Consider the following 13,926-nt stretch of genomic DNA (forward strand, 5'->3'; position numbering starts at 1 on the left):
CCCAGAGAAGACAGCAGGGCATCCGAACTTGGAGAAGACCCTACAAAGTCCCAGGGCCCTAGCGTCTACCAAAGCGCGAGCAGTGAGCTTGGTCACCGACATCTAGCAGCTAGGGAAACCGAGGCAGGCCATCGGCCGGGGGCGGGGGGGGGGGGTTCCGCGTCCTCGTCTGCCGAGGCCGTGGGCAGCGGACCCTCTGGCGCGGCCCTGCTTCCGCGCCACCCGCCCTCTCCGCCCGCCAGGCGGCCGCAGGATTGAGGAAGTGTGTCTGGCGGCCAGAGCCTCGCAGGGCAGAGCACGGTAGGACCCGCAGGCCCTGGCCCGCTGATGTCGCCCGCCCTCAGCGCCCCGACCCCACCGCTGCAGGTAAGTGCTGCTCCGGCCCTCACCCTGCCCTTCAGTCGGGGACACGACTGAAGCCAGCGGCTGGACAGCAAAGCTTCCCCCGTGCCTCCCGGACCCATACTCGGGTCCCCTCCGTGCAGCCGAGGCCGCCTGCCCCGCGCCCTGCTTCCCGCGCCACAACCCTCGCGCCTTGTTCCCCAGGCCGGCACCCCGCACCCCTGGCTGCCGCGTGCTCCGGACCCCGGCCTGAGCCCGAGAGGTCGCAGGTCACAGCTCTGGGGGCGCCTGAATTTCGGGGCGACCCGGGTCTCCTCGCTGCTTCTCAGACCGCGCCGCGACCCTCGTCCTTTGAAGGGTTAAGCGGGTGCGGTTCTGGAACCCGGGAGCAGGGGGACCCCGAGATCCCGCGCGGGACCGGAGCGGAATGGGGGCGGGGAGCAGAGTTCAGAAACAAAAGTAGGAAACACCAGGGCGGCTACAAAGTTCTTTTGCGTTTGAAGAAAGCCTGACTTTGAACATAGAGCGGGGATCTGAGCGTGTGTGTACGCGTGGGGGTGCGTGAGCGCCTGGTGGCGGGAGGCGATCGTCCAGCAGGCTCTCCACGCTCTGGGCACCGGGTGGCCTGGAGGTTTTCCCCTCCTCCATTCCTGGGGCGCGCTTCTAGAACAGTGGTCGCCTCTCTGTGGCTACTGAGAAAAACTCTTGCTTGAGCCGGCTGTGTTCCCCAGTGCAGATGAGGGCAGAATCCTAGAAGGGCAAGGGGTGGCAACAAAGATAGCGATGGAGAAGCTCTAAGGATGCCAACAGTCAGTTCAAGGCCATTAAAATTTTCTCTTGCATGTGCCCACCCCTGCAAGGACTGGAGCAGGCTGAAAAGAGTCATAAGAGTTATGTTCTTAGCAAATGCTCACCAAATATCCTGTTTTCAATGAGTTGGACACTCACACAGCAGTATTAAAGGGGCCACAATATGCACATTTGAAAAACTTTAGCATTCAACTAAATTGGTTTTCAACTAATGACTTGGTTTTCATTGTCTTTGCTCATAGTCCAGAAAAAAAAATAGCTTACCAACACTTAATTTGTCCTGAAGGAAGCTTTAGGGCCAGCCAAGCTTTACCTCCACCCAGACCTCTGCATCTCCTTGATAGCTTAGATAAATTTTAATAACAACAATAACAATAGTAAACCAGCTGGGGAGCTGGCTCAGTGTGTAAAGCACTTGCTGGTCAAGTGTAAGGATCTGAATTCAAATTCAGAATCCTCATGGGAGGTGCAGAGCGGACTTCCCGGAAGCTCACTGGCCACCTAGCTTGATATGGGCAGCAGTGAAGAAGATACTGGGAATCTCAAACATGGTGTAAAGCAAAGACCAACACCAAAGATTGTCCTATGGTCACAACACACAAACTAACACACAACACAACACCAACATACACACACCACACCACACATACACAACACACACACCAACATGTACACACATCACACACTACACACCACACACATAGAGCACACACATGCACATACCACACACACCACACACCAAACATATACACAACACACTCCAACATGTACACGCATCACACACTATACACACATGGACACACTACACCACACCACACAGACACCACATACTCACACACCACGTATACACTACACACATCAACACACACCACCACACACTATACACACCACACTCACAGAACACACACATGCACACATACCACATAGACACTACACACACACCACATACACCACATACACACTACACATACCACACATACACACACACACAGAGGGGACAGAGAGAATTAAAAGTAAGAACCCTAGAAAGTCTTATCATCTCTGAGTTCAGTCTACCGCCTTGTTGGCTCTATCCCCCAAAAGTATCCTGGTCTGTCTTCTTCTTCTCACAGCCTCCTCCACAGTGGAAATTGCTGTTGCCTCTGCTGTATGATCACAGTCCTCCTCCCTCTGCTCTAGCTGCCAGACACAGTGATATAGTAGACATACATTCTTTCTTTTAATATTCTTTAAAACTATTTATACAATATATTTGCCACATTATTTCTCTCACCCAACTCCTCCCATATACTTCTCTTCTTTATATTATTTTTATCAAAACCCAAAACAAAACACCCAATTAAGCAAGCCAACCAACCAACCAACCAAATTAACAAAAAGCACACCAAAAAAACATGGAGTCTGCTTTGGGTTGATCAACAACTCCTGGGTGTAGGGCCTGCCTTGGAGTGTGGCTGAAAACTAATTTTCTCTGTCCTAGCAGGTATGACGACTACAAATAGCTTCTTGGTTGGGAGGTAGGACTTGGTGCCCACTTCCCCTTCTCGGGGCTGGGATTTTTGTCTGGGTTGCACCTGTGCGGGCCCTGTGCATGCTTCCACAGTCTCCTGTGCGCATCAGCCCTGTTGTGTTTCAACAGTGCTGTTTCCTTGGGGTCATCTGCTACCTCTCTCTGTTACCCATAGATCCCCGAGCCTTGACGGGAGGTGTATGACCAAGACATCCCATTTAGTACGGAGTGTTCCAAAGTCTCATACTCTCTGTATTGTCCAGTTATGGACCTCTGGGTTAATTTCCATCTACTGCAAGAAGCTTCTCTGATGGGGGGGTGAACTATGAACTGATTTATGGGGCTAGCCATGTATCATTGAGGCCATTTTATTGCTATATTGCTATGCCCATTTAGCAGAATGATAGCAATAGGTTTTCCCCTAGAAACAGCGTGGTGTACATACATTCTTAATGGTTTGACGGGATGCATCCCTCCTCTTCATGGGGTCTTCAGTACTCTCCCCGTTCCGTTCAGTCTAGCCCCCTTCCATTCCACAGCCCAGGCCACTGCCCCCAGCCTCCATGGTTGAAGCCTTTGCTTTGCTGCCCCATGTTTCCGCCTGTGACTTCCCGACCTTTCCCTCACCATGCACTATCTACCGTGTCCCCCCTTCCCTTTCTTCTATATCCTCCTTCATCTGTTCATCTTCTGTCCACTTACTCAAGGTCTCTACTAGGGCCCCCTAAGGCAGAGACCTCCTTGTTCACTGTGGCACCCCTCGTAACCATGCCAGCAGGCCCCTGTGAATGGCGGTATGTACAGTGTTGGGATAGTGGAAGAATAGCCTTAAGTTAGATGTGGAACATTTCTGCCCTCCAACCTTTCTGCACTCATGTGGGGTTTCAAACATCCTTTGACATCCATTTTTGTAGGTACCGGTATTATTCAGAGGATAGCAAAAGCACTAGGGGTATCTACAGTGATTGGCTATCCATCTCGACCAGGCTTTGACCCAAGGAGATAACTGATGTGAGTAGTCCCAAACCTTCTGCAGAAACACCCTCGGCTTTCCTTGGTCAGAAACTTCCGAGGAATGACTTCTTTTGTTGTCCTTCCCTCCCCTCCAGCATCATGAGCTCATCAGAGCTCACTCTTCACCAAAACGGCTCAGTAAAGCCTGCTCAGAATGAACGGCAAGCTCCTTGTTTTTGTCTGTCAATAATCATTTAAGAATGTTCATTCATATTGGCGTGAAGAGTTGCCAAAAGGAAAAGGATGGTCTTTAAAACATTATTAAAGCGGTCACTACTGAAGAAAACTCTCTAGGCCCTTTGCAGGGTACAAAATGAAAACCCATAATTTACCACAATGATCTGTTGCATTGTTCTGCCTAAGAGAAACACAAGGAAGTACTGAGCTGTTTAAGGGCAGACGTGGAATAATTCCAGATACCTCGTCCTAAAACGCCTACCTTAGGGTGTAAACCCAAATAAGGGCTGCAGTGTAAAGACCGCTCCTATGACAGAATCCTCTATCTGTGGAGTGATTCGCAAAAGGAAACTGAAAGGGGAACCAAGCGTGCTGGGTGAGAATTAGCCTAAAATATCTTTGTGTGTGTGTGTGTGTGTGTGTGTGTGTGTGTGTGGCTTTAACACATTATATACCAGGCCAGTTCTGTTCTGAGAAGGACCATCTGCCATGGGGGACTCTTTGAAATGCATCCTGTGTGTTCAGTAGCTTTAGAAAGGCATTTGAAAGCAGATGATATGATAGCTGTGGGTCTCAGTTTCTGGGTTTTCATGGGAGATGTGGAGCCTTGATTGGTTTTCAATCAGACTCTGTCTCCATGTTTTCCCTCTCTTGTTCTACTGGGCTGTAAGACATACACAGTTCCAGATTTTGCCTGGCTCTCCTGTGTTCTCTTTCTTCTCGACTCTAAATACCTTTCTTTGAATGATGGGTCCTCTGGTTCAGAGAAGAGTGGGTATTAGGAGCAAGGCCACTGTGCGGACTCTTTTGGCCACATTTGCTCCTGCCTGGAAGAGTCTACCCCAGACCCATCCTGTCCCCACCGCACCACCCCTCAAGGGTAGGTGTCTCATTCCTAAGCTTTTAGAGGAGAAATCAGACACACCCTTTACCTCTTCTTTGTTCTGTGGCTTGCCCAGTGGCTACATGATTTGAGGGAAGCTTCTAGAACTTGTGAACTGGGATCCAGGGTTATTCTGAGTGTATTGATCAAAAGGGGGCATGAAACCCTGCTGACCTTCCAAGTCCTCGCTCTGCTTTAAATACTGGCCATGCTAGCCCTGTTGGAGTGACTATTCAAAGTCTACGATGTGATGTCACCCAGTAGTCCTGTGAGATTGCCAGGGGTTGTGGGAATGTGGGGGTGTAGGGTGTGGGTCTATTCTTAGCAGACGAGAAGAAAAGTTCTAACTGAATGTCACACCGCTGATACCTAACAGAAAGCCCTCAGTGTGACAGCCACAACACACGTAGTATCTGAGCTGTCTCATGACTCTTAGTTCTTTTTACTGATATTTTTGGTTATATCCTCACTCCACATTTTAGGGTTGTCTTAAGTGCTTATGACACCTAAGTGCTTCATGTATATGATGGATTATGGGAACATGCATTTAAATATATATGTGTATATATACACATGTTAATTTAAAACCTTCCTGTCTTGGGCCAGGTCTAATAGGTCTGTACCTTTCTTCAACAAAGCAGCTCAGACATTCAGGTTGGTGGGCCTCCAGGGTCAGGGGAATCCAAGCATGGAAGAGCAGTTTAGCCATAGCTCAAAGTCTGCTCAGTTTTAGAAGATGAGTCTTACTTTGGTTAGAACACTATGTGGCCAGATGCATGGTAAACTGTTTAGTCACACATCTGACCTTTACCCACTGTGTGCCTGTGGCACCCCTCTCCCAAGCTGTGACAACCTAAATATCTCTAGATATTGTCAAATGTCACCTTGGAGAGAGGCAACATTTACAGGGCTCATTTGACTTCATAACCAGCAACAACTCCTTCCAGACCCTTTCTTTTTGGGACCATTGCCTGGCTCCCATTTGGGGATCACATGCACACCCCCAGACATCCATAGATATCAGTCCCGGGCAAGGGATGGCCTTATATTGTGACCAACCATGTGCCTGCCCTATCCCAGTGAAGTATGAGTCCTGTCAATAGGGGACTTATTTTTGCCATGTTGGTGGCACCGGGTTCCACACAGGGCCTGGCTATTTTGGCAGATAAAATAGATAAGGGTTGATTGAGCAACCGAACACTGCAAGAGCGGCTTGTGATAATTTTGAGTTTCTTTTCACATAAACAAGATCTAAGCCCAGTGTCAAGGTGAGATAGGGGAGACATTGTACTTTCAGTGTTCCTGTCTGACAGAGCTGGCCAGATGCATGGATTATGAAGAAATACTGCAGAGAAAGGGGGAAAGCCAAAGAAAATAGTGAGTCCCTAGAAGGGCTTGCAAGGGAGGACCTTTCTAATTTGATGTATTTTGCCACCAGAATGAACGTGTGTCTACAGCACCGTGACTATGTGTCCGTGCATTAGCCCGCCTGCACAGTGGTGGCCACTGCCCAGTGGAGTTTCCAGTGACAAGAGCAAGACCTCCTTCTAAAGATCTGCTGCCTCAAGGGTTGATGGCTGGTACGTCACAGCGACCACCCAGTATGTACTGGTGTGTGGGGACAGAGGGATCTGCCGTGGGGACAGAGGGATCCGCTGTGTTTCCAGGACCTGCCATGGAGACGCAGAATGGTAAGTGAGGGGCAGGGTCTGCCATGCTTGTCTTATAGAGAATTTACACACATCCAAGAACAGGCATTTTCAACCAAAATAAATAAAATTAAGATTATTTGGTGATTATTTGGGATCCTCATTTAAATTCCTAAAATGGAGAGGCCATAGACAAAATTTATTATGCTTCAAAGACTTTGAAAGTGGACATTGAACTGGTCAAGTAATTCGTTGTTTTAAATGGGGACTGCCTTTTGTTTTTACACTATAGAAATACTTGTTTACCAAAGAAAAACTGAGAAGAGAGAAATTTTAAAAACAACAAACGCTCACCCAGAATTCCACCACCCAAAGGGGAGCACAGTCCATGATTCACCTGTTATCTTAGTCTATTTCTCTGGTTAAGCAATTCTGGATTCACTCTACAGCAGTGGATCTCAGCCTCGGTTTCCATGTTGTAGTGACCCCAATCACAAAATTATTTTCGTTGCTACTTCTTAGCTATAATTTTGCTACTGTTATGAATCGTAACATAAATATCTGTTTTCTGATGGTTTTGGGTAACCCCTGTGAAGGGGTCATTCGACCCCCAAAGGGGTCAAGACCCACACGTAGAAAAACACTGCTCTACGGCATTTAAAAGATTGATGCACTCTTACATGTTGCTGTCCCCTAGTCTTCTCACGGGCACTGACTGGTTATATACCCAAAAGTGGTATTGCTGGGTCTTGAGGAAGGTTGTTTCATAATTTTCTGAGAAATCACTATACTAATATCCAAGAGGGCTGTACCAGCCTGCACCCCCACCAGCAATGCAGGAATGTTCCCTTTACCCCACAACCTCTCCAGCATAAGTTGTCATAAGTGTTTTTGATCTTGGCCATTCTTACAAATGTAAGATGGAATCTCAGAGTTGTTTTGATTTGCATTTCTCTGATGACTAAAGATGTTGAACATTTCCTTAAGTGTCTTTCAGCTATTTTAGATTCCTCTGTTGAGAGTTCTCTGTTTAGGTCTGTATTCAATTTTTTTATTGGATTATGTGATCTTTTGGTGTCCAATTTCTTGAGTTCTTTGTATATTTTGAAGATCAGATCTCTCTCTGATGTGGGGTTAGTGAAGATCTTTTCCCATTGTGTAGGCTGTTGTTTTGTCTTGTTGACCGTGTCCTTTGTTTTACAGAAGCTTTTCAGTTTCAGGAGGTCCCATTTATTAATTGTTTCTCTCAATGTCTGTGCTACTGGGGTTATATTTAAGAAGTGGTTCCCTGTGCCAATGCGTTCAAGTGTACTTCCTACTTTCTCTTCTGTAAGGTTCAGTGTGGCTGTCTTTATGTTGAGGTCTTTGATCCATTTGAACTTGAGTTTTGTACATGGTAATAGATGTGGGTCTATTTTCATTCTTCTACATGTTCATATCCAGTTATGCCAGCACCACTTGTTAAATATGCTTTCTTTTTTCCATTTGATATTTTTTGCTTCTTTGTCAAAAATCAAGTGTTCGAAGATGTGTGGATTGATATCCGTGTCTTCTGTTTGGTTCCATTAGTCCTCCTGTTTGTACTTATGCCAATACCAGGCTGTTTTCAGTACTGTAGCTCTGGAGTAAAGTTTGAAGTCGGGGATTGTGATGCCTCCAGAAGTTCTTTTTTGTGCAGGATTGTTTTGGCTCTCCTGGGTTTTTTGCTTTTCCATATGAAGTTGAGTACCATACTTTTGAGGTCTTTGAAGAATTTTGCTGGGATTTTGATGGGCATTGCGTTGAATCTGTAGATTGCTTTTGGTAAGATTATCTAATCCCTAATTTCTATTGAGATCTCTGAGTTACATCTAATTGTTCATTCTCCTGTGAAGCACCCCGTTCCTTTATATTTATACGTAGTTGCCAGGATCTTCCCAGAAGACAGCTTGATGAAAGTCAGACTAAAGATTTTTCCATAGGAGCTGCACCACTTTTGATACCAGCTGGCTATCATGGACGTTGCTGTCAGTGTTTGTCCCTTAGTACCAGGCTCTGGGTACTTTGTCAAATCACCTTGTTAAATTCTCACAGCAATCTGTGGAGTTAATGCTTTTTATTTGTTTGGTGAGTTTTGTGTGTGTGTGTGTGTGTGTGTGTGTGTGTGTGTGTGTGTGTGTGTATGTGTGTTCAGTTTCCTGTTTTGTTTTCCCCAAGGCTTTGCATACTCTAGACAAACCATCCACCCCGGGCTCCATACATAGTCTGAGAAGGGTGCTCTGATCCTGTAGCTGGAAAACTGAGGATAAGAGACGACAAGAACCTTGTTTAAGGTCAACAACTCATAAGTCACAGGACCGCTATCTGTACCCTGGCTGACCCCTAGAAGTCTCATTCTTAAAATGATAGGCTGTCGTGTATGGTTTGAGAGGGTCAAATGTTGGTTTTGAGAACCCCACATATTGAGTATGAAAGCCTATATGTTTGTGTCCTCAGCCGTAGCAATGATTGAGAGCTAGCTCAGCAGACATTTGTTCAGCTGGCTGTTTTTTCTCCATCTTAAATGTCTAGGAGCTAACTAGGGTGATGTTTCTTTACACATAAATCAAATTAAAATAAAGGTTTTTTTAGACATTTCCCAGCACTAGATGCCCCAGACTTACATTAGATTTTAAAATATCTGTCATTTTCCCTGGAGAATTGCATCATTCTTCAGTGACTCATTAGTAAGACGTTGCTTTGTGAGATCATGGTGACTTGGGCAGTAGAATGCTGTCCTCTAATGGGTGGCATCTCTTCCTCTCCAGTGTACACTCAGCCCCATCCTTTCATCTGTTGCTCCTCTTAGCCATCCTGAGGATGAAGATAGGAATGAGGGTGAGAGCAGGGGCATTTGTTCAGTACAGTTCTGGGCAAATGGCTACAACACCTGATAAAGCTCCGAGGACGTCTCTGTCCATCTCTTTCCTAGTCAAGAGTTGGTGATCTCAATGCAAGCTTCTCCACCCTTGCTGACAGAACCACCAAGGAGCTTCTCAAACCTCCAATAGCCAGACACCATCCAAACCCACAAGCGTCCTTATGGGAGGGGTCAGGCATGGGCTGGTTTCAGAGGATCCTTCATGTTTTTCATGTGCAGCTGGGGTTGAAAGTCATCCACAGAGCCCCAAGGGCAGCACTTCTGGAATTGTGAATGTGTTCCCTGGGGCTCTTCATAAATGAAGACTCTGGCCCCTTGAGATTAGGGGTAACAGTGCTTGTCAATTGTTATGTACAGTTTGGAGATTGATCTGTGATGGTCATATTTTCAGCTTTGAATGAGTGGTTTATTAAGTATATAGCAAGTCCAAGTAAAAGAATAAATAGCAAGTAGCAAACAGGGATGGATAGATGGATGGATAGATAGATAGATAGATAGATAGATAGATAGATAGATAGATAGATAGATAGATAGGATAGACGACAGATCATAGATAGATAGATAGATAGATAGATAGATAGATAGATAGATAGCAAAATATCATCAAATCTCAAAACGTCCAACAGAAATCAACTAAGGAAGCCCCTTTAAAGTAGTCAGCTAGAGTTCCCAATAGACAATCTAGGCAAAGCAGAGCATGCCCTCAGGTGGTGCTTCCAGATAAAAAATCAAACGGCAACAGATAAAATAAGATCATCAATCAGGTATTCAGAACATCCAACAGAAACTGACTGTAGGCATTTGTATATCTTGGGATAAACAACAATATTGTTAGAAATTTTCTTACCTTCTAGTTGTCCTTGGGGCTGTTTAACTGTTCTCTTCCCTTTCTCACAGAGTTAGGGGGCTGGCAGCCTATTGTCATACAAGGAACCTTGAAGGACACCTTGTGTGACAACGTTCTTGGTCTGATATCTATGAGACAAGAATTCTTAAGCCATATTGCAGTCTCTTCCAGAGCCAACTTCTCAGTAAACTCAAACAATACATGACAACATACCAATCTAAAATACATTACACTGCTAAACCTGAAATCTGGTTGATCCCTTGGACATATATGGTAGAAGTAGAAAACCAGCTCCTGAGAGTTGATCTTTGACCTCCACATGCACATGCATGTGTGTGTGTGTGTGCTCGTGCATGTGCGCTGCTGAATAACAGAGGTTCTTTTAAAGACCCCATCATCCATTACAGTTCCCAGAAATTTGGGCAAGGTGGGCACTGCACAAACCTGGACCAGCCCCACCTGTGTGTTTGTGATAGAACAGGCACCTGGAAAACATTACCAAGTACCCAGAGGCCAGACTATTGTTTCTCCTTGAAGGTCTGTGCCTGAGATTAATTCTGGTCTGCAGTAGGTCCCTTCTCCTTTATTGCTGTGATCAGGGGCTCAGAAGACCTTTCTGCCCCCAGGGACCCCTTTCCAGCCCCTGTTGAATAATGTAAGGAATTGCAGGAAGCCAGACAGACTGACAGTTTCTACTAACTACAGAGAGGTTCGTTGTTGGAGACATGTCCTAATCCAAACAGACATCATGTCTGCCTCACTCACTCAACATGGCTTTCCCTGCACTCTGAACACCTGTACTCTGCCAAGATGGGCCAACCATCTAATACACTGCCTATTTCATAATAAAGTGCTAAACGCCTCCTACAGTTGATTAAGTACTATACTGTAAGTGAAAAACAGAAAACTTGTATGTGTGTACTGTTGCAACTATTATGAGAGCAAAAGATCGTAAGTGAAAGCATGTGAGTCGGGCCATCCATATACACCAAGCCCGCAGCCAGGGAGGGCCTGGACTAGCAATGTCAAAGGGTAGTGTTTGAGTTGGGATTACAGACACTGCACTTTGCTTATTTGTAGTCTTTGTTTTCTGCAACAAACACCTTACTTTTTCTTTTTGTTCTGTGTTACTTTTGCAAGCCAGAAGGATACATTGGCAAGTTGCTTTGTGCTTGGGAACGCACCCAGGGCCTTGTCTATGCTAGGAAGGTACTCTACTGCTCAGCTACCACCCAGCAAGAGCTTGCTTTTGTTTTTTTTTCAATCACTGTTTCTTTAAGCTGTTCCTTTAAGTACTTATGTGTCCTGACTAGGAACAAGCTGGCATACCTGTCATACAAGGTCAAGCATGCTTCACTGCACTGTTTCCCCTTAACGTATTTTTGGAATTAATGAAATTAGACTCAATTGACCTGCAGCGGAGCCCTCTTCAGGGTCCACATCTGGGTTTTGAGGTGCACTCAGAGATAGGCTGTTGCTTCCTGCCCCTGCCACAAGACATTCTGAGATCGGGGAGAGCCTTACTTCTCAGCCCTGCTCCCCGCAACTGCATCTACCAGCCTCAGGGCAGGGAAGACTATACCAGACCTATTTTTGCAGCCTCAGCTAAGAAAGTTGGCTGCCAGAGGGAAACCAGTAATTCTCAAAATATTCAGGGGTGGCTCTCCGTCTTTGAAAGGTCCCTAGAGTATAAAATGTTTTAAAATGACCAAATTCTTTATACGTGCATGAGCGCCTTTGAAAAAGACTCACACTTTCAGCCGAACACATTGTTCAAACTCCAGAGTTCTTTGGAAATGGTATTTTTTTCCCCCACTTCTATGTGTGTGCTTCGTGTGTGTTTGCATAGCCCCTGCCTATTTTGGCTTGTATGTGTTTAGGGTGGCTTCAAAGCTCATGCGCATGCAAGCACGGGGCCCACTGAGGCATCATGGCAGGGGGTCTGTGTGCTCACCACGTGTCTTCGGGGCACAAATGTGAACCAAGAAGGTGTGTCATGCCTCGGTCTCATGAGCATATCGGAGGGGAGCTCCCCTGAGGTGCCAGAGACACGTTAGGAAGGCTTGGTGGGTTTCAAAGTTAATTGGCAAGAGGAGCAGTGAGCTGTAGCTAGGCCATAGCTGCTAGTCTAGCAGCTAGATAAACTCTCTTGACAAGCGCGACCTTAGATGTTCTTCTTGGAGAAACCTGCTCTACCAGTTGAGGGAAAGTAGATCAGCTAAGGAAGCTTCCAGCTTCTCCTCCCACACAGGAGGATGTGGGGAGGTGCTAGAGGGTCTCTACACGAGGCTCCTCCCCTTGACTCTGAAAGGTCTAACACAGCTACCTACCTCTTAAAGCCCTACCAACTGCCAGCCCCAGCATGGATGGAAGAAGATGGAACATTCCAGAGGCTCTTCAGATCCCAGGTTGTTACGCAGATGCTTGAAATATCCTTTTTTTTGTTGTTGTTGTTTTGTTTCGTTTTTTTCTTCCTTGGGTTTTTAAAAACAGGCCTTGATTATCTGACATGTTGCTGTAGCCATGAGGTTTGGTCAAGTGGGGACTCATCCTGCCTTCCAGGAAGAAGGAAATAGACTGTATTAGAACATGTCTCTAACATGTTAGCCTACATGCTTCTCATATCAGTGTCCGCTTATGCTTGCTGGGATGTGTGGGGTCCGTGGATAAGATGGTACATATCTAGACAGGGCATGGTCAGTGGAGCCGCCTTCTCCAACCTGAGTTGGAGTACAGAGGCACACTGGCCCTCTCCAGGAAGCATGCTGAGGGCCCAGTAAGTAGTCTCTTATTAAGTGGGCTTAATTAAGAATGGCTGGGAGGTGGCCTAGTTGGTCATGGTTGGTCCATGCAGGCAGCAGCTGACTCAGTTGCTCCTCATTCCAACAAAGCTGAGCCGAGCTCTGTCAGTTCTGGGCTCAATGAGATGTGTTACGCTTCCGTTAATCTGAGGTTAGAGCCCCCCTTAACCGGTAGTCCAGTATATGCTTGCTCACTTCCAGTAATGGGGAGCTCACAGCCACGCGGTGATGCCAGGCTTCGTTAGGTCGCAGATGCTCGAGAGTCCTTCCTGCTGTCAACCAGTTCCACCCAGCAGGGCGACTTCGATCCCTTCAGCCCTTCCTTTAGGAACTAAAGGTTCTTCCTGCTAAAAGCCAAGACCTGACCCTCCTTGCAGATTCCTTCTTAGGCTAACACTTCCGGATGCTCTGAAGGACAGTCCCTGTGACATATTCTGCTCTCACAGTGTTTACCACTTTTCCAACTTCAGTCCGCCCGTGGAACAATCCTTGGCCAGTGGCTTTCTGGGTGCATGGAAAGAACAGCTCCACCTGCTACGTGAGGGTTTTAGGAGGGCTCCTGCATGCCCTTCCTCCTTCCTGAATGGCCAGAGCCTGAAGGTCTTGGCTCACCACAACCCTCAGCTCTCCCCCTCTTCCCTCTGCCCTAATCTGTACTTGCTTCCTGTGACCTCACCCCCAACGTGGGTGGCCAGACAAGCCCTACCTGATGGCTTCTGTGCTGAGGCCCAACCTAGGCCCCTTTGTCACGCTCAGCAGCCAGCAGAGAAATGTCCATTCCTGCTATCCATGATGGTAACAATGAGGAAGGGCTTGTTCCCGTGAGCACGGATTCCTGGGCAGAAGGACAAGAGGTTCACGCCCCTGTTTGGGTTCCTGAGCCATGTAAGTCAGACTTAGGAAGAGGCTGTAACTGTTAGCATTCAGGAGTTTACCCTGGCCTGCTCGCAGGGACCTAGCAGGACAGGTTAACAACAGCAGCAAAATATTACAA

General features: G+C 46.8%; 1 protein-coding gene across 1 annotated transcript in view; it reads left to right on the forward strand.

Annotated features, from left to right (window-relative positions):
• The first annotated feature begins 244 nt into the window (after positions 1-244).
• Lrrk1 (leucine rich repeat kinase 1) overlaps positions 245-13,926 on the forward strand; it is a 138,700-nt gene continuing 125,018 nt past the window's right edge. The window contains exons 1-2 of the mRNA XM_057756435.1: positions 245-366; positions 6,175-6,427. Coding sequence (XP_057612418.1) covers positions 6,310-6,427 — 118 coding nt within the window. The 5' untranslated portion in view covers positions 245-366; positions 6,175-6,309. The remainder of the gene's footprint in view (positions 367-6,174; positions 6,428-13,926) is intronic.

The sequence above is a fragment of the Chionomys nivalis genome, chromosome 23 (assembly GCF_950005125.1).
Source record: "Chionomys nivalis chromosome 23, mChiNiv1.1, whole genome shotgun sequence".
NCBI lineage: Eukaryota > Metazoa > Chordata > Mammalia > Rodentia > Cricetidae > Chionomys > Chionomys nivalis.